The following is a 23,541-nucleotide window of genomic DNA, read 5'->3' as shown; positions in this document are numbered from 1 at the left end:
GAACCTGACCTAACTGAACCTAATCCAACCCAACCGGACCTAACCCAACCTGACCTAACCAAACCAACCAAACCTGACCTCATCTGACCTAACCGAACTTAACCCAACCTGACTTGACCAAACCCGACCTAACCCAACCCAACCAGACCTAACCAAACCCAACCTGACCCAACCTGCCCTAACCCAACTGGACCCAACCCAACCCAACCCAACCGAACCTGCCCTCACCCAACTGGACCCAACCCAAACGAACCCAACCTGACTTAACCCAACTCAACCCAACCTAACCCAACCGAACTGACCCAACCCAACCCAACCCAACCGAACCCAACCCTACAAAACCCAGCCCTCCCCCCCCCTTTCCCCTCCCTTCCCCTCCCCTCTCTCCTCAGCCGCCCCCCCCCGCTCTGCCCCCCCCCCCGCGCCGCACCCACAACACCACCACGTGGCCACGCGCGTCCCTTCCCCACCCCCAACCAATCGCCGCCCTCCCTGCCTGCCCGGCGGGCGGGACCTCCCCGCTTTTCCGCCTCCCATAGGCCGAACCGCAAGCCCGTCACCGGGCGGGGCGGGCCTTACGGGGAGCCGCCGACCAATGGGAAGCGCCGGCGGCGCCGCCAGCACGGCGGTGCGGGGCCGGGGCCGGGGCCGGGGCCGGGGCCGGGGCCGGGAGCGGGCCGCGGGCGCTGCATGGCGGCGCAGGGGCAGGGGCAGGGCGGGCCCGCGGCCCTCAGCTGCTGCTCCTACAACCAGGACCGCACGTAAGCGGCGGGGGTGGGGGGGGCCGGGGGTACCTTGTGTGTGAGGGGTGAGGGGCAGCGGGGCCGCCACAGGCGGGGCAGGGGTCCCGTGAGGGGACCCGGTCCTGTGAAGGGTCCTGGGAGGGGTCCTGGTTCCGTGAGGGGTCCTGTGAGGGGTCCCGGTACCGTGAGGGGACCCGTGAGGGGTTCTGGGAGGGGTCCCGTGAAGGGTCCCGGTCCTGTGAGGGGTGCAGGAGCTGTGAGGTGAGGGGCAGGGAGGCCCGGGGAGGGCTCATCGCGCCCTGCTGGTACCTGAGGGAACGTGTGGGGGGCTGGGGGTGCCTCTTGTCACAGGGAACTAGCGGTAAGGCCAGAGGGAGCGGCCTCGGGTTGTGCCAGGGGAGGGTCAGGTTGGAACGAGGAGACATTGCTTGTCAGAAAGAGCGGGTCAGGCCTTGGGAGGGGTTGCGCAGGGAGGCGGTGGGGTCACCGTCACTGGGGGTGTTTGAGGAAGGGTTGGACGTGGTGCGTGGGGACACGGTTTGGTGGGTGCTGGTGGTAGGGCAATGATGATCCTGGAGGGCTCTTCCAACCCTAAGGGTGCTGTGACACCGCGCCCAGGCCTGCAGGAGGATGTGGGGCTGTTGGAGTGGGTCCAGAGGAGGCCACAAAGACGATGGAGGGGCTGGAGCACCTCTCCTGTGAAGAGAGACAGAGAGCTGGGGATGCTCAGCCCCAGAGGAGAAGGGTCCAGGGGACCTCACTGCAGCCTTTCAGTGCTTGAAGGGGGCTTGTGAAAAAGATGGGGAGTGACTCTTTGCTCAGTCAGATATTGACAGGACAAGGGGGAATGATTTTAAACTAGAAGGGGGGAGATTTAGATTGGAGGTTAGGAGGAAGTTCTTCACTCAGGGTGGTGAGGCCCTAGTATAGCTTGCCCAGAGAAGCTGTGGATGCCCCATCCCCAGGGGTGTTCAAGGCCAGGTTTGATGAGGCCCTGGGCAACCTGATCTAGTGGGCAGCATCCCTGCCCATGGTAGAGGGTTGGAACTGGCTGATCCTTGAGGTCCCTTCCAGCCTAAGCTACTCTATGATGTGATGTATCTAGAGGCAGCCCGGCCTGCAGCCCCCAGAAGTCACCGGAGGCAGCTCAGCTCCTACCTCTGCAGCGTGAGGGGTTCCCAGCAGCCCTTCCTGCAGAGGTCTGTCTGGCCATCTCACTGTCCATCTGTCACCCCAGGATCAGACAGTGGGTGATGTTCTGCTGGCCCATGGGGGTGCTCGCTTTCTGCAGGCTGCAGCAGCCACAGACAAAGCACAATGCTCGGGTTTCCCACATTAAGTGCTCGAGGTTGGAGCCGGAGTTGTGCCTTGACAGATGGCTGGGTCAGGAACCGCCCCGTCCCCTTATCTGCAGGAACTCGGGCCATAACCTTGCCATCAGGTCTCATCTCTGTCTCATCTTTGCAGCTCTCTGGCAATTGGAACCACAACTGGATACAAGCTCTTCTCCTTAAGTTCTGTGGAGCAACTGGACCAGGTCCACGAAAGCAGTAAGTCTCTTCTTTCCGAGCAGTGGCTGACAGCTTTAGCTACGTTAAAGAACTTCGGCCTGCTTTGAGTGAGTGATTCTGCGTATGGCTGCTGCAGAGATGGCATCTGTCTCCGCTGTTCCCTTATCAGGAGAGGAGCAGCTCTGTTTACTGCCCTGTGCATAGCAGCCTTTAGAGCGAGCTGCAGCCTCAGAGAAGTTTCTGAGCCGCCCGCAGTACTTCCACAGAGCTGGAGGAGTCCCACAAGTTTAGAATCCAGCTTCTTTCTCACTCCTTCGTCAGCCTGACAGCAGCAGCTTGTCCTGCAAGCCAGCGTTCAGAGCTAGTTCACTGCTACGTGTTTCAGACACGTCTGGGAAGCTGCAGGCCACCAGTGCGGGTTCTGTGATATTTACCTTGAGATGGTTTTAGTGGGCTTCCAGTGCAAGAAGGTCATTTACAGCAGGTTTAACAGCCAAAAACAAGTACAACCTCACAGAGCACACACTCTGTGGTCTGGTTCAGGCCATCACCAGAATTGTTTCAGCTGAGGTGCACCAAATGAGATCCAGCTCACCCCCAGGAGATGCCTCTCTCCCCGCCGGCTGTAGTGGGAGCTTCAGCAGCCAGGCACAGCTGCCTCATCTGTGGCACAGTTCGAGTCCTTCTTTGCCTTACAGGGTAAATGAGCTGCCATATGGCAGCAAGCCACAGCCATCTTTTAAAGTTGTTTAGGAGTTTGGATTCCCCTCAGAGGCAGATCTAGAGACAAAAGAGAAACAGATCCCTGCTGGTGTTGTGCTCAAGGTAATGGGCTGAGCAGTGCTATGTCTTGGTTTTAGAGCAGCCCTTGTACCTCCAGTGCAGGACAGCCCAAGCACTGGGTATGGTTCAGGACTAGCTAATTAGAAGGTCGAGTCCCTGATGACTCAGGTACAGCAGGGCCATTGTAACGGTGCCTTTTCGGTGTAAGAGGAGTCATCCCAAGCAGTCACTGCAAGACATCCCACACCACAGTTCACCACAGCCACACCAGAGCTCTGCAGAGAGCATGACCCTAGCGAGGAGGAGGGATTAAAGGGTATCAGCTTTCCCCTGCCTTAGGGAGGCTGGGAGAAATCAGACACCATGCAGAACAGCCAGCGAGTTCCACGCAGCTTTTTCCTTACCTCAATAAGCCCTGGCTTGTTTGTGTTTGCTGCCTCCAGGAAGGTCCCTGACCAAGCTGACTTCTCATTTCCTTTGGTAAAGGTGAGGGCTTCCTTTTTATATCCCGTTCCCAAGGATTGACTGCAGCTGGAGGGCCCTGCCCAGGAGTGGCACAACAGCATTCTGCATCCAGGGAGGTTTCCTTAACCCCTTCCTCCTTTGATGCTTTGTGCCGTTTATGAGAAGTTTTTAACAAGAGCAGATGTTGAGCTTCTTAGCACTGAGCCTTCCAACCCTATTCCCTCCTGAGTCTCATTTGTCACAGCAAACAAACCAACCATAAACCAAGCTAAAGACCGCCTCGCTTTTCTTCTGTGCCCAGATGAAATTCCAGATGTTTACATCGTGGAGCGTCTGTTCTCCAGCAGCCTTGTGGTCGTGGTCAGTCATGCCAAGCCACAGCAGATGAATGTCTACCACTTCAAGAAAGGGACGGAGATCTGCAACTACAGCTATTCCAGTAACATACTGTCCATCCGGCTGAACCGTCAGGTGAGAGGCTGGGGAAGTGGGCTGGCCGGAGCTGTCCCAGCTTGGCTCTCTGCTGGTGCTGACTGTGAACAGAGCAGGGGCCAGCTGGGACGCTGCTGCCTGGAGAGCAGCCGCAGCCCGGGTCGCTTTGCACTGCGTCTCTGAACAGGGCTTTGAGGGGTAGGTGGGTACACGTTCTCCTCTGTCAGCTCCACCTCAGGCCTTGTAACCTCTGAGAGAGGAGGAGTGGGGCTGTGGATGTCATCTGCCATAACTGCTTGAGTAAAATCGTGCTGGGCCCTTGTTTTCTTCGCAGGTACACAAAGGTTTTTTGTTGTTTGTCTCCTTGCCTATTCAGCACGCAGTTCTGCCCAAAAAACACCTTTCCACCTTCCCCTCTCCCTTGGATTCCACTTCCTGACTTCAGGACCACCTCTGCCATCGTTGTTGCAAATAAGACTGTCAGAGTTGGTAAAAAAATCCAAGAGTATCTTGAACTCCATCGATGAGGCCAAAGGCTGCTCAAGTACTGCTAGCTGCCGGGTTTTATTTTTAAAGGTATAGGAAACATTCTGACCGCTGGGAAGAAGGCTGTTAGAGTGTTGTTCTCTGAACTGACACAGCCTCACACAGCCCTGAGCCCTATTTGTAGGATTTAAAGTCTTTTTTTTTTTCCATAATTATTTTCAAAGTATATGCCATAAGAAGCTGAGGACATTTTACAATGAAGAAATGAGCAGTCTGGGTAATTGTATATAATCAGCCTCTCCTCAGTTAGCAACAGCGGGTCCTGCAGTAAAGCTCTCCCGTAAGGAAACTCTGGGTTGAGTTTCCAGTAAAGCTGTGTTTGACGAGAAGTTCCTGTACTACAATTAAATCTGTCCTAAATTGATTTTTTTCATTTAAACGTACAATGGAGCTGGCAGAACGAGGACTTCCACTGAATTGCAGATAGATGTATATGTATAAAAATAAACTGGGAGGTTCTGCTTAGCAGTTCTAGGAGATCTGGGAGGAAAACAGTTCCAGGATTTTTCCCATGTGCTGTTCCAGTGACTGCCTGAGGATGATGTGTAGGCAGCCACGCTCCTTGGCTGCGTTACGAGCTTGGGTTCAAATCCCAGGCTGAGCTCATCCACCGACCATAGCACAAACAAACCTGAAGAGATTTGAAGATATTACGGATGGTTGGGCAGGCAGAAGATAAATCACTGGGCTTTGATAAGCGAGAAGCCAAGGGCACTGTCCCCAGAGAAGGGATATTTCTACCTGTGTGGCAGAGCTCAGGGTGTAAGCATGACCTTTTTCCTTGGTGGAGGCACCTGCTCTCCAGCCTGGGCAGGGCTGTGATCGCACACATCGTGATACCTGAATTTCAGAGCTAACTCGATGTCTGCCTGCTGCCCTGACCCAGGAGCCCACATGTACACCATTCGAGTGCAGAGAAATAACTCTGTTTTGTGCAACTATACAATTCCAATCTCCAGTCGAGATTTAAGCTGGTGGCAGGCAGGTTCTGCTCGTGCTGTCATGTTTGAACACCTTCCTGGGGTTCAGAATGAAAGCCTTACTCTTCTAGAAGTCCGTATAAGGCTGAGTCCCTTATAAGCCATTAACGCAGGAAGACAGTAACAAAGTAGGAACAGATCTCAAACAAATGGTAAATGTTTTGATTTGACCTCTCCGTGGAATATCCTTGTTGTGCAAGCAAAATAGTCCCTCGGCTGTTGCTGATCCATGGGAATTCTTTGTTTCAGGCTCCGCTGTAACTTGAGTTTGCATTAAACTAGATCGCCATTTATCTCAGAGGGGGCAATAAGGCTGTGCTGGGGGACTGCTGAGAAGCTGTCCTGTAACCTCCCTGGATTTTCAGTTACTGTACTGAAACCCTCCGGAATTCTTTGGAGAGGTTTGATATTTTTTTCTAGCTGTGTCCATGCCCAGAATGTTTAAGTCCTCAACATACGGCTCAGCCACTAACCTGAGCCATGTCAAGCTGGAGCACTACAGAGAAATGCAGGAAGCAGTGCCTTGAACACCGCGTAGCAATCGCAGCGCCAAGCACGTTCCTGAGGCTCTGTCTGTGTGCACAGTGAGGATAAAAACCTTTCCTCACCTCGACAGGTCTTTCACTGATGCCAGCCTGGGCTGCAGGGCTGCACAGAGGGCAGGAGGCAGAGAACCAGCCCTCTCCACCCCCAGTGAGCTTGTCCAGGCCTCTTTTGCCTCTTCACCTCCCACCGCCATCACTCAGCTCATCCTTTTCCTGGGTTTTGTCCCTGTTGGTGCCAGCACCCCGTGCTGCAGCTCTGGCTGCTGCTTTGCTGTCATCTAAAGCCTCCCTTCACCTGTGCAGCACCAGCAGCACGCCTCGCAGTTCTGGGAAAGCACACGGTGGCTTTGCCGAAATCAGCTGTATAAATATTACCCTGACGGTCTCTGCTAGCAAGCTGATGGCTGTTACTGGAGAAAAGGCAAAGTCTTCCTGGAAATGCAGAATGGCTCTGACACAGCCCCAGATGCTGTGGTTAGCAGGAATAGAAGTGGGAAAGAGTTTGATCCGAGGGGAATGGTGGAGGAAGGCAAAGATTTTCTAATGTGGGTGTTTTCAAGTTAGTAACTAAACTCCACATTTAGATACTAAATAAGTGGCCTCATTTCTAAAGAGGTGGAGGCTTCCTGTCCATGGATTTGGATGCTTCGTATTCAGGAGCTTGGGCAGAGTCTGGCCTTACATTTTTATTGGGATGTTTTCAGGGCTTCTGGACACTTGGCACTAATACAGGTGGAGCTGTGCACTCCCTGGGGTTAGAAAGCACAACCCCTCGGCCAGATCCAGAGCCCAGTCCCAAAAAAAGCCTCTGCAAAATGCTTCCGTAACAAGCAGAGATCTGGACCGCGCTGAGACACAAAGCTGAGCGATCTCAGAAATGGTGGCCTAATGCTAAGGTTGCAACATGAGGCTTCCTTTTTCCTTTCTGCCTTTCCTGCCCATCGTTTGGCAGCTCCTCGCTCAGCAGCTGCCTCTTGGCTGAGTGGGTGGGTGTTCCTGGTGAGTTCGTTCCACAGAAGAGGTGCAAGCACGTTAACTTAGAAATACCCTGCCCGCCTGCCAAGCTGGTGTAAATACTAGATGTGAAGCACTAACCTCTGTGGCTGTCCCTGAACAAATTGTTCCCCCCCGGTTTTACACAATTCTACGCAATTCTGGGCACACAGAGCACAATCCTGCCTGCTGATGTCGACGCGTTAGGTTTAGCAGAAATGGGAGGCCCACCGCTTGGGTGCTTGCTCCCAAATTGGGAAGAAGTCAGGGCAAGGGGCAGGCAAGCCCATCTGTAGGCATGCTAACAAGCAGGAGTGGCAGCCCCTCTGCCCCGTGGCCTATATGACCAAAAAAGTAATTTGCTATGAAAAAAACAGCAGAGAAAAGTTGGGGTAGAAATAGATGGTAACCAGGACCTAGGGTGTAGCCCAGGTGTGTCCTCGTGTTCTGGGGCCTGGAGATGTGGAAGATCAGCTCGTAAGAGTAACAGAAATCACCATGATTTATCTGCTTTCTAATACAAAAGCAGATGCAGGCAACTCTCAGAAGCAGAGCCATACAGAATCAAAGGCTGTCCAGTGAGAGGGGATGTAGAAGCAGAGGAGATCCCGTTTCTGTTGCATTTCAGTAAAATCCCCGCGGAGCTTTTCTGACAGCAAAGATGAGGGTGTGTGAGCTGCAGGAGCAGCAGGCAGAGGCATTGTGCCTGTGCTGGTGAGGTTCTGTTCACGGCCCTTGTGTCCTTGCAGAGGCTGATTGTTTGCCTGGAGGAGTCAATTTACATCCATAACATTAAGGACATGAAGCTTTTGAAGACTATTATGGATACGCCTCCCAATGCAACAGGTAAGCGCGGCAGAACTGCGTGAAAGGGAGAGGTGAGCTCTGCGGGAGCTTTGCTCAGCCCCGGTATTCGTGTTAGAATTGAAACCAGCCTGCGGCCTGCGCATTCGCAGCAGCACAGCTAATTCAGCGTTGAGGAGCCAGCAATGTCTGGAGGCACTCAGCTGGGCTTGTGAGAGAGGAAACCCTGCTCTGCCCTGAGCAAATGCTTCCAAGGAGAGCAGGAACGCTCAGCAGGGTTCGAGGAAGGTTCAGTCTCACCCCATCCTCTCGCAGGATGACCGCGCAGCTTCCCAGAGTGTGCCTTTATTCCCCGTACAAGAGTGAAGCCGTAGGGCAGGCCAGGACCGCAAGCTTCCCTCCATGTACAGGATGACTTCAGATCCCCCCTCTGGGGCTCGCTGCCCTCCCTTCAGCGTGCCCCGTGTCCCACAGCGCTCTGAAGGAGCCGCGCCATGCCTCCGAGCAAGCCAGGGAGTTCCCAGCAGCCTGGGCCGCCACCTGATATTACTCCGAACGCACGGGAAACCCAAGGGCAGGGCGGGGCAGGGCAGGTGGCTGCAGAACAGATCCTCCCTGCGCAGCGTGGGGTGAATCCGGCTTTCCTGCTGATGGGAGAGGAGCTATTTTTAGCGGCGAGCAGGGAAACTTGGCTGCGCGCCGGCGGCGCTGCGATCTCCCCGTCACAGGCTGCGGCATCGTCTCGGGGGCGGCTGCCTGTGAAGTTATCGATGCGCTCACGCCTGGCTGCTTCTGGGCTTTCAAGGGATGCTGTTCCAGCTTCTCCCCCGACCTACTTCAGGTCTTAACAGATGGCCTCTTCGTGTGGATTAAACATCCTCAATGCTGCAAATATAATTACAGTTTAAAACCTTCCCGAGAAAGCCCCGCCGTGGCAGGACGGACAGGGATACCCAGGCCTGGAGCTGTTCCGCAGGCGGGCTGAGCGGTCGGGTCACGGTTTAAGAGCAGCAGCACTCAGCAATTCCTGGGACAGGACGAGGCTGCTGCGGATCACAGGACTTCATACGAGCTTAATTTTCTAAAACCCTTTTACCGCAGCAGCTGTCACTGAATGAGCTGAGTGACAAGTGCTGTGCCACGTGTGCTCCCTTTGTCCCCGAACATCTGCGCTGCTCCCAAGCCTGACCCCACGCACACTGTGCCCAGGAGGCCAAGGCGGCGCGGCCTTATCTCCTTTGCCAAGCCCTTTCCGAGCAGGGATCCGGGGATTTTCTTCCCGCCCATGGAGCAGTCGCTGTGAGATCTGCACCAGTCGCTTCTCAGAACCCAGCTCCCGACCCTCCGCTGTCCTTCAGCCGCTTGGCAGCGCGGGGCTGGGCCCGGGGAGCTTGCAGCACGCAGGGGCAGCCAGTGCGGCCATCTCGCAGCTACGGGGGAAGTGCGGTGACCTCCGGCTCCCTCGCACGCACACGCTGTGAGAGGCAATGCTTCCTGCGGTGGTGATGTGCACGGACTTTCCAGGATGACTGCACACGCTCCGGGTTGTCCCCTCGGTAAGGTCCGGCCGGCCTCCTCCACGCAGGAGAGAGAGGAAAACGCCCAGGGTGGGCGAGTCCGGTGTTTTTCGTGTGTGCTCAAAGAAGGAGTGAATCTCCCTCCTTAGAGGAAACCACGCTGCTTAGTCGTGAGCTTCCAGCTCCAGGCGAGAAGCACCCGAGCGTGTCTGAGCCGCGCCGCAGCCCATGGGAGTGAAGCAAAGTCCCTGGGGCAACGCAGCGCCCTGGGAGCGGGGCTGGCTGCCCGCCACCATGAGCACACCGGCATGGGAGCCTTTGCCGTGCAGGAGGGCACCGGTGGCTCCTGTCCCCAGCGAGTCCTGGCCTGATCTGATCCAGGGAGGGCAGGAGAGCCCAAGGGAGCGCCGTGGCTGCGAGGTGACTCACGGCAGAGGCAGGATTTGTGCTGAGGAGGTCATCGAGCTCGTGCTGACGTGCGTGCCGTGAGGGCCGAGAGCTGCAGCTTTGGGAACCACCTCACGTGGATCCCCTCACCCCTCAGATCCCACCGGAGCTGCTGGCTGGGCAGCCAGGCCAGGCATCCCCAGTGCAGCAGCTTCTCTCTGCGCTGCTCGAGGAAGCCACCTGTGAAGCAGCGCTCCCAGGGGCGCTACGCTGAGCAGCGCCAGGCTGTGCCCCCTTCCTGAGCCCCCTGCTGCATGCGCCGCCCCTCGCCGGGGCTGTCGGGTGCCGAGAGCAGAAGAGCATCTTCAAAGGCCGCCCGTGTCCCTTGTGATCCCTGTTCTCTGTGCGTCCCCGAGGTCAGCTCAGTACACTCCATCTGTGTTTTCCCCTGGCCTGGTTTCCCGTTTGCCTCGTCCAGACAGGCGCGGAGCGGAGGGAGAGGCTGACTCACGCCGGCCGGCTCAGAGCTCGCTTTGTTCAGCTGGAGCCTTCTCTCGATCCTCCGCTTAGAGAAAGGGCTGCGAGGATCCCCGGGGCTGCCGGGCTGGGGGGAGACCCTCCTCAGACGACCCCCGTGCTCGTCACAAGCAGTCTGTGGGCTGTCCTTGCTGTCCTGCCACCCCTCCCTCTTTGGGTGCCGTCACCTGCCTTTTAATTGCCTGCACTTTGCTGCTGCAGCTCCTCTTCTCCGGCGCTCACGGTCCCTGGCATGATGTAAACGCTTTTGATTGATGGGGAGTGGACCTCCGGGGCCCCTGGCTGATCCCGCAGCTCCTGGCTCTGCTGCTGCGGTCTCTTTGTTTAGTTAGAAACAATGACCTAAAACAAAAGCTTCAGCTGATTCTTCCCTGCTGCTGGGCCGGGGCCAGGGCAGCGTCCCGACACGACGTGTTGCACGGCGTGTGTGCGCGTGGCTGGGTGCATCCGTGCACACGTGCGTGCGTCCTGTGCGGGGAGCGAGGCGCGGAGCCTGGCGGGATCCCCGACAGCCTTTAACCCCCCAGCTTCCTCCGCACGTGGGGCTACGTGGGACCCCGGGCGGGAGCCAGGGAGCTCGGGGTCATGCCGAACCCTTGAGTGGGTTCTGGGAGGGCTGGGAGCACGTGGCCGCGGTGCAGGAAGCGAGTGAGACCCGCTGCTGTGTGTGACAGGATCCGCTGGGACGGTCCTCAGCCAGCGGCAGAAAGCAGAGGCAGGAAGGGATGCTCTTTCCTAGGTCACTTGGGGGGCAGGCGGATGGAGAGCCCTACGCACACGTCCATCCATCCACTTGTCTCCTGTAATTCCTGCTCTCTTGGAAGGGGAACTCTGGGGGACTTGTGCTCGTGTTGGCATACAGACAGATGGTCGTTACAGCGTAGAATTCCCTCCGTGGTAACAATTCAGCTGGGTCCAAGTTCCTCGTCTGCCAGAACCTCCCTGCACAACTGTGGCGTCTGCTGTGTCTTTCTCTGCTTCCCTTTTCCTCTGGGAGAAGGAAGTGGCACTGCCCAGCCCCACGGCCGCTGCACAGGCGTCATGGGGCTGCGTGCGGGCTGCACGGCTCATCCGAGCCTCCAGCCGTGCACTTACACCCTGCTCACCCCCGCAGGCGTCCAGGTGAGCCTGGACAGGAGTCCTGCTAGCCCTGAGACCACGATGTCCCTCGTTGTGTTCCATGCACCTCCTCCTGCCTTCTCAAAGGAGATGATTAAGGGGGGAGAAGCCGAGAGCCTGCTATTGAGCAGGACCCGGGCTTTTTCCGAGCAGGATTTGGGGGAGGCCGTGGCGGGGAGAAGGCAGCCGTACTGTCCCGCACCAGCAGGTGTCCCCACGGCTGAGGCATCGCCAGCGCGCAGCCCGCCCGCGCCTGGTACCGGCCACTGGCCCAAACTGAGGCAGCGCCCGAACCCCCGCGGTGTCCGTGGCCACGTCTCCGCTTTCTGTCCTCCGCCAGCAAACAACCTCAGCTGCGTCCCTCTCGCCTTGCCAGGTCTGTGCGCGCTCTCGATCAACCACGCCAACTCCTACTTGGCTTATCCCGGCAGCGCGACCAGCGGAGAGATCGCGCTTTACGACGGAAATACTTTGGTAAGTGCAGAGCTCGCCCGTTTGGATACCGGCAGGGCCTGAAAACAAACAGCACCACAGCGAGGCCAACAGGGCCTTTGGGGAGGAGGAATAAATGCACTCTGCCGAGCTGGGCTGCAAGGAGCTCCCGGGGCAGGCACGTTCCACATCCCCCTTGCTTGGACGCCACGCAAAGCAGGCAGCCTCTCTGAGGTCAAAACATCCATTTCGCAGCTCTGGATGTGGAGGTAAATGTGTCCCCTGCCTCTGCAGCTGCCAGGCTGACATGGACAAGGGTTCACGTGAGCTCTGGCAGCGTGCACAGAGGGAGCGATGTGACTGGGGTGGCTCACAGAGGTAGGAGCTGCTGCGGGTGCAGGACCTGGGCAGCTGCTTTGCCCCGCTGCAGGCTGGAAAGGATGCTGAACCCGAAGTCATGGCGAGGGCAAGGTGCCCGCAGCCCCTCAGGAAATCTCTCCCCGGCTAGGGTCGTGATTATCTGCGGTTTGTGCCAGGGCTTTGGATTACATAAGGCTGCCGGGCTGTACGTGCGGCAGGAGCTGAGGATCTGCAGCAGGGGAGGAGCAGAGCTCGCAGGGAAGGCGCGCTGCTGCTGCGAGAGGTACTAGCGAGGGCCTGGGCTCCCCGCAGGCATCCGAGTGGCGTCACTGCAGCAGTCTGCGCCGTACAGGCGCGGTGTGCAGAGAGCCAAGTGCGCAGGGACCTGCCAGCCTTCAGTGAGGGCGCAGCCACGAGCCTGCAGCCCGCTCGGGAGAGGTGAGAGCTGAGGCCTCGTGCACCTGAAAGGAGCTCTCTGTAATCACAGCGCCTGCGGTGCGCGGGGAGGGAGCTGAAGGCGGGGCAGAGATAAGAAATGCTGAGGCTGCTGAAGGGATACCAGGACTGCGATACGGCCCCGTGAATACACACAGGCGGTCCCGGACAGGGCACACGGCAGGGAACGCCCTGCCCTTACGCAGCCCGAGGAGCAGCGTGTCTCTTTGCACTCACATTACCTTCTGTCCTACAGAAAACAGCCTGCACAATTCCTGCCCATGACGGCCCTCTGGCTGCCCTGACCTTCAACTCCACCGGCTCGAAGCTGGCAAGCGCTTCCGAAAAAGTGAGTGAGTGAGTGAGTGCTGCTGCATTAACCTCGTCGCCCCAGCCAGCCCGCAGCTGGCAGAGGGCTCGCAGCCAGCCCCAGCACTTCGGCTGCCTGCTGCAGGGAGAGCGGGGCCTCAGGGCAGCCCCTTCCTAAACACGGCTCACAGGGGAGGGGCAATAAAGGGATTCCCACTTGTAAGAGGCCACTGTGTCGTGTTCATGTTGACCCGGGCTGGCAAACAGGGCCTTCGCGTGTAAGGAGTTACCTGGGTGTGTCAGAGGAGGGGCTCGCGCTCTTTGCCCTGCTCCTGTGTGATCTTTCCACTTGCATTTTTTGCAGGGCACAGTCATTCGGGTATTTTCCATTCCTGGTGGGCAAAAGCTCTATGAATTCCGGCGAGGGATGAAAAGGTCAGTTCATTCTTCTGTCGGTGACAAGCTGACAGAGGGCTCCCGGAGCAGAAATGTAAACACAGGGGAAGGGCAACGTCAGATCCTGGCGGCTCTGGCATCTTTTGCAGAAAGAAAACAAGAGCGAGTGTATCAGATAGAAATGTCATTGTGCCAGACAGCCACGCTGCGCCCAACTGCCGCTGGCAGTTTAGTGATTCAATTCAGTGTGCCACAGAACGGGACAATTGCAGAGAACAGAGGTAGATTCAGTCCATTTACTCCGTCCTTTTGTTGTTCCTTACTTGAAATAATGAAGTCTCCAGAGTTATCATCCTGGCTCTTGGCTTCTCAAAGGAGGTGTTCTGAAGCTAAAAGTCATTTGCGCAGAGCCCAAGTCTTCATGGCAGCCATGGGCTGTTCCTGCCCTCCTGTAGTCCCCGTCAAATGCTTCAGGAGATCCTTTCCTGATCTTCCTCCCTCCCCTATCCCTGATCTGTGATTTTACGCACTTCTGCAAGTACACAGACCGACATGACCGAGATATCCTTGCCCTGCTGCGCCTGCACAGGAAGAGATGCCACCTACACCTGGCCACCCAGCACCTCGGATGTCCTCCCTGGCCTTTGCAGTTCCAAAAGCTTCAGCTGCAGTGGCGAGGCAGCACAGCTGTTTGCTCGACAGACAGCTGTGTGAGCAAGGTCGCTTCCACCTCTCTGGCTGGCTGTCACTAACACAGGGTTATCCCCAGCTCTGAGTGAAGGGATTAGGGAAATGTTAGCCCGCAGGCTCAGCAGCAGCCAGGCAGGGGGCTGCTCTCTCTGTATGGGTCTCCTTCCTCCCTGTCCTCTGAGCAAAACCTAGCAGATCCCATTCGGTAACGTGCCAAGAGGTGACCAGTCCCGTCTCCTTGGCCCTAGGTACGTGAACATCAGCTCCCTGGTATTCAGCATGGATTCCCAGTTCCTGTGTGCTTCGAGTAACACGGAGACGGTGCACATCTTTAAACTGGAGCATCTCACTGACAGGTGAGGGGGATGGCCTGGGCTCACCTGCCTGCCCCAGGGCTGTCTGTGCTTCAGGCACCTGCCTTTACGCAGCTGGCCTCCATTTCCTTGCCACATGTTCTCCGCCAGCTGCAAACTCTCTCTTTGGCTTTGTGTCCTGATGGACTCACTCCTTGGAAAAGCCACGCACCGTGTCCCTGCTGTCAGCTCCCCAGGGACTTGTCTGTGTTTGTTAGCTGCCACTGTCCCCTGCCTCCTTCCCTGTACCCAGCCAGCCTTCCCCTGGCAGCAAGGTGCTGCTTGTGCTGGAGATGCCAGAGCGAACCCAGGCTCTCCGCAGTGCTGGGGCTCTCCACGAGCTGCCAGAAGGGTCCCACCAGATGCATGAGAGTCCCTGGCCAGCGGGCCCATGCGGCTCATCCGTGGGGAGAGGTTCTGTTGCTGCAGGAGAGAAGGGGGAATTCTGATACCAGATCATTCAGCCTGTGAATCTGCTACTATGAGAGTCTGCCCTGGCACGGCACGGGGTTGGTCTGCAGGCTTCTAATGCTGCGATGGGCACCAGGAACAGAAAGCGCAGCACAAGGATCAGCTCCGTGTTGTTTTTCCTGGGTGCAAACACGTCAGCCCTTCTGGGTAGACAGAGAAGGGCTTCTGCAAGGGTGCCCAGGGGCACAGCTGCTCCAAAGGAAGCCTTCCGCATAACTGAGATCAGGATCGCTTTTGTTGTTCCTAACCTGTTTTGGCACGGATGGCTGTGGTAGCCCTACTGATGCTGCTTTGTGACCCCGCAGCCGGCCAGAAGAGCCTCCAACCTGGAGCGGGTACATGGGAAAGATGTTCCAGGCTGCTACCAACTACCTCCCTGCCCAAGTATCAGGCATGATAAACCAGGACCGAGCTTTCGCCACTGTACGCCTGAACACCTCCGGGCAGAGGAACGTCTGCGCCCTCTCCACGTACGTATTGACATCTGTGTCCCCGCTGCCACGCCAGCCTGTGAGCAGACACAGCTATCTGTGCGGAACACCACCGCTGTGGCCCGTTATCTGGCACCCGTGCCTGCTGCAGAGCACACAGCGTGTGTGTTTGCTGCTTCTGTGTGCGCGTGCAGCTGTCGTGTTTGGGCTCACGATGCTTTTCGCGTTAGGATTCAGAAGCTGCCTCGACTGCTGGTGACCACGTCGGATGGACATCTCTATATCTACAACTTGGACCCGCAAGATGGAGGAGAGTGCGTCTTAATTAAGAAGCACAGGTACCGTACCTCCAGTGTGCTGGAGTTCCCTACATGACTGATACAGAGGCTGATTTTTGAAAATTAAGAAAGGGAATTTCACCTGAAAGCACAAAACGGAGCTGTAGGAGCAAGAACGTTAGAACTGACTTGTGATTTTAGTTGCTTGATCTGACAGACGTCAGAGAGGACCATGTCAGCAGGCAGGGACCTGGGGCATCTTGCAGAAGAAACCAGAGACATCCCAAATCCCCCGGCAGCTGTGGGACATCTCAGCCTAGATGGCAGAGCTGGGCAGGCTGTGCCTCAGGAGATGTCTCCAGCAGCAGAGCACTGACCACGAGGGGGGCAGGAGAGCAGACCACCTTCTCCAGGCTGGAGAGCTGATTTTGGAGGTGTGATGGCGTGGAGCGGCACTGGGAGCTTCCGTCAACAAAAACTCTCACACATGCATGCCTGCAGGCTCGCGGTGCCAAAGCAGAGCCTTCCGTGCTGCCGTTCAGTTTGTGTGCCAATAAAATTAAGCGCATAACCCCACATCTGGGCTACTTGGCTCCAGATGTGAAGCCTTTGGGGTGGGGTGCGATGTAACATGTTCTCTCAGCCGGGACGTGGCTGCCGGCCAGGAAAATGCCAGCAGATTTTTTTAAAAGCCGCAAAACAAAGGCACTTGAAAGCTGCGCTGTCCAGCGTGCTCCGGCCGCCGGCCTCCTGCCTCCGTCAGACCCCGCTGCCGCCCCTGTGCTCCCGTTGTGAAGCAGCCGTCCGGAGCTGGCAGGCCAGCGTCCTGTGTGGGTTCCTCTTTTAGCATCAGAGGACTGAAAAGGGCCCTTGGGTCATGAGTTACATTACATCATACTATATCTCTGCTCAAACTCCGTCCTAAACTAGCCAGCGCTGCTTTTCTCATCTAGTCCACTCCTGTTGGAAGCCCTTCGGAGCCCCCTCCATGATTAGAAACACTGTTTGCTTTTGTAACCTAAAGCTTTTGTGGTCAGTCTGTTCCCTTCTATTCTCATGCCAGCATTGTCCTCCAGCCGAAGTAGTGCTCTCCCTATCTTCTGCTCCCCCCTGCTTTATTTGTAGAGCACAATGATCTCCTCCTCTGCAGCGCTGTAAGGGCTGCGGGCAGAGCCTGGCCGCACTGCTACGAGCGGGTGAGGTGCTTCAAGGAGACGTGGATGCACGCCGTTGTATCGGCCGGTGCTGGGGGAGGAACGGACGGAATCAGGACTAACTCTTCTCCCCTCTTGCCCCTGTGCAATCAGTCTGCTCGGCTCAGGAAAAACGGAGGAGAACAAAGAAAACGACCTTCAGCCTCCAGTACCTCAATCTTACGCAGCGACTGTAGCCAGACAAAGTACAGTGCCTTCAACTTCGACCATGCCAGGTGAGCGTCGCGGCTGCCCTTCCTCGGGGCAAGGGAGCAAGAAAGCCCCTGGAGCAAAGCGGCAAGTCTCCAAGCTTCCAAGGGTTCGATGTAGCAAAACACCCCGTGTGCAGGGCAGACTGGGACAGCAGGGCCCCCTGGAGCTCACCCAGTTCCTCCCCCGGGATGGCTCAGGCGTTCTCTGCTCTGCTTGCTGGGCCCCTTGTGCAGCGCTGCTCACAAACAGGCCCCTGGCCGAGCAGAAACCACATCCGAGCTTTGGAGCTTGTCCGACAGCAGTCTGCCAGCTGCCAGACGGGTTTCCAGGAGTTGGAACCATGGCTGTGGAAGTCAGATCTCACTATTTTTTGTGTCGAGCTCACTACAGATTCTCCTGAACCTGTCGCACTTCACAGAAACGAAGCTAGCACTGAGTTATTGCAGGAGAGGACTGGGTGACTTTCATTATATTCCCTAGTGTTAAGGCGTGCATACAGATGGGGATCCCATTTTGGAATTGGGGCTTACATTTGGGGTGGGAGGAAGCCAACTGCTGCCGCAGAAGCTAGTCCGTTCCCTAACGGGTAGTGCTGACAGAGATACCTTTCTCTACAGGCGGCCCTCGGTGCCCTGCCAAATGCCACAGAAACCAGCTCTGGGTTAGATCAGTGATAAAAGAGCGTCACAGCTGTTTGTTTCCAGCCTCCGTTCATCCATTTATCAGCGATGTTCTGCCTTTTCCCTTTGGCAGGTTATTCGGAGGATGGTGGTGCCCTGCGAGGAGAGGTCATCCCAGAGCATGAGTTTGCAACTGGACCAGTGTGTCTTGACGACGAGAATGAGTTTCCTCCTGTGAGCATTCGGAACCCCTAAAACAGCAGTTCAGCCCTCATGCTGAGAAGAAAGTGTTAACCTCTTACAGAAGAGATACTGTTGCCCTGACCTTGTCCCAGTTCACTGTGAAGCCTAAAATAACTAATTAAGGTATAGGGACAGTGCCAGGAAAGTTACACCCCCTAAATGGCAGCTAGGGATGGGGCAGAGATGATCAGCGTAATAATTAGAGGGAACCGAACAAAGTAGCAGAATGAAGTGCAGATCCAGAGCTGACCTTTGTGCCTTGCTCAGATTTCTAGTATTAACAGGAGTAGTTTTAATTTGAACAATACCATCATTTAGAAATAAAAATGTAGTATTCCCTGTTGCATTTCCAGTCAGTTGTATTAGTTTATGGGAAACAACTGGAACATACCTGAACCTCATCAGTCTCACCATTTCCGAGCTAAGTGAAAAGGAATCTCCTTTTCTGAGCACAAAGCTGAATAGCATTAACAGAGTTTTAAACCTTTTTTTGATTTTTAAGTAGCACTTTCTCAGTTACCATTGGAAGAACATACTGGCTTTATAAAATCTAAGTTAAGCCTGGCAGTGTCTCTCCTGCTTCTCTTCCTATTATATAAGCATTTATTGTGTTAAACATTTAACTGTTACCTGGACAGACGTTGCTTATGGTGCTGTAATCAGCAGTGTCTTCATAATAGCAATGCATTAATACAGCAGAATATTGTAATGGATTTCCAGTTGTAGACTTGGCAGAATTTTGAACCCCTTACTCCATTTTTACATATCCTGCTGCTGGAGTTGTGCCTGAAGGAGGAAGTAAAAGCTTCACTGGGATCCCAGGATTTGTTCCATATGCTGAGGCTGACCTCTGTAAGGCACTTTCATATTAACTGATGCAAAGTGTTATTTATATAAAAGATGATTAGCTCATGACTCCCTTTGAAACACTGCCTAAGAGCAACTCTTCAAGTCACATAAAGCTTAAACCGATTCTCTTTTGTTACCTGTAACATAGCCTGTTGCAAACCGAGAACAAGAGTTTTCTAATTGCCCTACTCCGTTCCCTAAGAAGGATATTTAAAATGTCTCCCCTTCGGTCCAAGTTGTTTGGCTGCAGAGAAGCTGCCAGCCCAGGCATCTGGAAGGAATGTTCCAAGGAGCAGCAGGGCCAGAGAGAAATCCTTTGCTTCCTTCTGATGAACCTGCTCTCGAACATGTGCTTTGGGGACACGCAAATGCCAGCGAGCAGGAACCACGCTGCTCCTGAATGAGCCTGCCTGCTGGGACTACGCTGTGCAAAAACAGCCCCAGACCCCTGCTGTACAGCAGCAGGCGCTTTATTAAATGGACTTTGATCTGTCAAAATCCTGTGCCGCAATTAACCCGGCAGAGCCACTTACATGTGTAACGGCAGGGAGGAGGTGGTGTGGGAGGGAAGGAGCTATCCACAACTACTCCCTGGTACGGGGGCTCAGCCGTTGGAGCTTCCAGCTAGTGTCTGCAGCTAGGACCTCAGGTTTTCCCCTCCGCTGCTGACGGTAATGTGTTTTGCATCTGGCCTACTAGCTAGTGCGGCGCTGGCTCCTGCTGGGTTAGTGCTTACGGAGGCTGGGTCGGGATGTTTTGATGCTCTGAATTTCACTGAACTCCGCTGTTTTCTCAGTGCTGCAATGTTCGGTGTGGGTGACTCGTTCAAGAGGGGTTTCAGGGATCGAGGAGAAGGAGGGAGAGAAAACCTGATCTTATCCAACAAAAATGTTTTGACAGCGTTCTGTTTTGCAGAAACATGGGAAGGGTTTTGTTTGTTTTCCAGTGTGCAACAAAAAGACATTTTAAAACCTCAAAACTTGTGACAAAATGGAATATTCACCCGCAGCCCAGGCCACGAGCATGGCTTTGAACTTAGGCATACTTCTGGAGAAGCAGCCCTGCTTAGACCCAGCAGTTCCTCTCCGTTTTGAAACATTTTGCTCTCGAGTGCTGGTGAGCAAGACTCCAGAGGCTCAACTGTTAATAACAAGGAAATGCAGCTTCAGTCTAACGCACGATCTGGTGTGATTGCGGAAAACGGCCTCTTCATTAAGTGGAAGGAGGGATAGGTCAGAGAAGAGATGAGAAGCCCAAGGAGGGCTTACACAACCTGACCTCACCAAGAATTAATGTGGCTATTGAGACTAATTATGGCAGCACTGCTGAAGAACCCTGTAGCAAGAGGTTAAGCAAGTTCAGTTACGTATCTTGCTTGCACTGATGGGATGGATTAAGTGCTTTCAGGGCCGCTAGTGGCTCTGGAGTAGCTGATGATCTGCAGGAGGTACGCAGGCATCACTGAGATGGACAGCGGGCTAAAGCCTGAGGGGAGAAGAAGGTGCCGGTTTTGAGGCGGGGAGAGCGCCGCACCACCCTCCATCTGCGTGATCCTGGCTTCATGGGAAGGGAAGGACGAGCCCAGCTCCGGCTGCACGTGGTTGTGATGATCCCAGCCGTTTTCTCACCACCTGGCTAAGCAGTTGCTGCTCGTCTCCAGGTTTATCAGTGTCATTGACGTTTCCAGTGGTGTCGGGAGTTGCTGGTGTGTGCTCGAGCCCAGCAGGGTGCTGCTCAGCCAGCTCAGCCTTTCAGGAGGCACCGTAGGGTAGGGCTGTGAGGTTCGACAGAAGAAATCCTACAGGATTCATCAAGAACGAAGCCAGATGGTGTGCGTGGACCTGAAGAATACATACCAGGGGATCTCTTAAAACTGCTGGAATTCAGTAGGGAAGGGGATTTCCTTCAGCAGATGGGTCAGTGTCTTTCCAGGCAGACGTGATCAGTCCTGCAGCTGGCTGCGCTCTGAAGCTCGTCGGCTTCAGGACCGGAGTTGACGTGAAGGCTTTATCAGGCCAGGCATTTCATAAGGTCGGGCTAGGTTGTGGACAGCAGTCAGCTCTTCAAAGACAGCATCCCCTCGCTGATGCTCAGTCTTTAAAAACATCCCTTTCACTCACAGCACATCGATTCTTGGCTGCCTCCAAAACTTGGGCAGCCTTCCTGTGCTGCCTGCGGGCAGCAGCGTGAGCCCCACCATGCCTCCAGCAACCCCTGCACCACAGCCAGGCAGAAACCCCTGCACTGCCACGGGGAGAAGGCTCCCCCAGAGCAGTGCCCAGCATGGGGTGTGCAAACATCGCCGCCAGGCCGAGCCAGCGATCCTAACGGGAGCAGCCAGGCTGCAGGTGCCCCTTGGGCTGCGCGGGACCCGTGTTTGCCTCCTTGCTGTCGGACGCCCGGCGTTTCACTCGTTCTGTTGTGCAGATTGTGACACTAACGATTCTCAGGGATTTTTCCTTTTTTTAAGAGCTGGCTGTTAGCAGAAGAAAGGCGATAGATTCAGCTGTGGAACTGTATGAATAATATTTCAAAGGGGGGGTTGAGCAAGTCTGGCCAAACCTAAGTGGCCTCGTGTTCCTTACGCAGCTCCTGCCCCTGTAGCTCAGACGGGAATTTGGGGCAGCCGGGGCTTGCAGGATTAAGCCCAGCTTATCAATACAGCACCTGAGCTCCTCAGGCAATCCAGCACCAAGGCCTTGTGCCTCAAAACCAGGCAGGCGACGTTCCTGCGGGCCGTGGAGGGGACGAGCAGGCACAGCCCCTCCGGCAGCTGGGTGTGGGGATGGCACCGGCACCGCTGGGGGCTTGCGGCCAGGCTGGCACCCACCCGGGCAGAGCCGTGCCCTGGTGGCTGCGGGGGGGCGCCCACCCGGGGGGCTCTGCCCGAGCTTCCAGAAGCAGGCGTGGATCTTACCGGGGTCTCTGATCTCATCTTGTGGCGTGCGTTTGAATGAAGTGTCTCGGGGTCGTTGCTGCTCCCCATTTCCTCTCCGTGCTTTATCACCGAAAGGTGTTGCTGGTACTTGGGGTAGGCTTCCCCTCACCCCGTTCAGCCCCCAATGTAGGTGTTTAACTCCGGCTTCCGCCTGGAGTCCCCAGGGAGACCCAGAGAGGCGCGTCCAGCTCCTTTCCCCGCCTGCCACGCCAGGAGCTGAGCTCTGGGAGCACTCGGTGGGGCAAACGAGGCTCACCCCGAGTAACCCAGGTCCTGCAAGCGTGGCCGCGCTCCGTGCCGTGCCAGCTAGATGCAAGAGGCCCTTATCGCCAGGCCAGATGGTTCCTGTTCCCAGGCCTGTAAATTTGGGGAGGGGGGGAGTAAATAAATAAACCTCTCACAAATCTCCCTTTGAATGGAAAGTAAAACACTGCAGGACATCCCTCCCCCTTCTCCTCCCATGTGCGTAAAACTGACTTGAAACACACCCTGTTGCTGGGAAAAGTAAGGCCATTCTGTTTTGATTTTGGTAGATAATCTTGTGCCGCGGAGGTCAGCCGGGCAGAGCGAAGAGGTCATGATGAGACGCAAACATCCGCGCGCAGGACAGCTGCTGGGAAGCGCTTTGGAAAAGCCAGGAATTTCGAAGAAGAGATTTGCGTGTCCTCAAGAAAAGGAAGAAAAAAAAAATCCAAGGTGGGCCACTGCTTTTTACTACAGTACGTGTGAGCGACCGCCTGGCCCGCCTCCCGCCAGCCCCTTCTTTTTAATCGTGTCTGGGCGGGTGTCGGTGTACTGTATGCACAGCGCCATATTTAACAGGTATCCTAGAACCACATTGTAAATGCTAATTTAATCAGATTTGTATGTAACCAGAATTTTATATACCCGTTTTTCCCTTTTCTAATTTATGCCGTTTTATGTGTATAAATGTACTTATAGCAAGGTATATTAAACTTATGTCTCTGTACAGGATAGCCTATTTTACCCAGGCAAAGTATTTTTGCAGTGATATTAGAGAAGATTTGCCATTTGCTACGTTTAAAGCCAGAAATAAAGTCACGGTCTGTCCCTGGCAGCTCGCTGCCCGTGCTCCTGCTGTTCTTTGTGGGGCCCTAAAGATGTCAGTCTTGATTAAGCTTCAGCGAGCGGGTTTGGGGTGCGGGAGGGAGGGAGGGAGGAGGCTCCGGCTGTGCCCGGCCCCAGCCTGGCCAAAGCTGCGCTGCCCCGCTGCTGGCGGCCGTGCCAGGACGGCGGGGCAGGAGGCTGCAGGCCAGAGCTAATTGCAGACGGTTGGGCAGCCCCTCTAATTTGGGCAGCGCTGCCCGTAATTACAACTCCCGGTTCCCTGTGGCTGGTGTAACACCTTGCTTCGATTGAGACAAGCCGCTTACGGCTTGTCCAAAGAAAGATCTTGGGTGCGTAAATTGGAGTCCAAAAGCGTTCCAGAAAACCCTCGCTCAGCTGCTGGGAAATCCTGGTGGTTTCTGAGTTTCAGTTGCGCCTTCTGTGTTGCCTCCGCAACTCCCCAGGCCTGTGCCTGTGCCCACTCACGCCCCAGAAGAGCTGTTCCCAGCCCACAGCATCTCACTGGGATCGGCAGGAGCCGTTTCTCCGCCTGGAGCCCTGCTCTGCTCAGAGCCTTCGGGGCAGGTTCCGCTCCGTGACCTCCCTGAAGAACGCAGTTACACCACTGGGCCTTCAGAACAGAGTTGACGGGGAGCGGTTACCCCGGTCCTGCATTTTTCCAACAGCCTGTTTCCAGAACGCCTTTCAGAACACCGGGACTTGGATACCTGTCTCAGAACAACCTCTGAGGCAATGCACAGCAGCTGCAGGACGAGCCAAGCACCCTTCCTAGCAGGATGTCAGGGGCGTGCAGGGCAGCTGTCACCGAGCGCACAGGACCCTCTCTTCTACAGCTGTGTCTTTACCATAACCTGTTAACAAATTTCACGTGGCAGCAGC

At 55.7% G+C, this 23,541-nt stretch overlaps 1 protein-coding gene across 1 annotated transcript; it reads left to right on the top strand.

The window, feature by feature from the left end:
* The first annotated feature begins 597 nt into the window (after window positions 1–597).
* WIPI1 (WD repeat domain, phosphoinositide interacting 1) lies at window positions 598–22,661 on the top strand. The gene is made up of 13 exons (XM_083804935.1): window positions 598–761; window positions 2,211–2,293; window positions 3,804–3,973; window positions 7,748–7,844; window positions 11,739–11,836; window positions 12,846–12,938; window positions 13,263–13,333; window positions 14,233–14,340; window positions 15,114–15,278; window positions 15,470–15,577; window positions 16,825–16,946; window positions 17,677–17,777; window positions 22,107–22,661. Exons 1-13 carry the CDS (start codon window positions 691–693, stop codon window positions 22,152–22,154), a joined length of 1,335 nt encoding a protein of 444 aa, XP_083661061.1. The 5' UTR covers window positions 598–690; the 3' UTR covers window positions 22,155–22,661.
* The last annotated feature ends 880 nt before the right edge of the window (window positions 22,662–23,541 follow it).

This window comes from Anser anser (assembly GCF_964211835.1).
Source record: "Anser anser genome assembly, chromosome: 19".
NCBI classification, from domain to species: domain Eukaryota; kingdom Metazoa; phylum Chordata; class Aves; order Anseriformes; family Anatidae; genus Anser; species Anser anser.
This window is presented reverse-complemented; position numbering and strand designations above follow the sequence as displayed.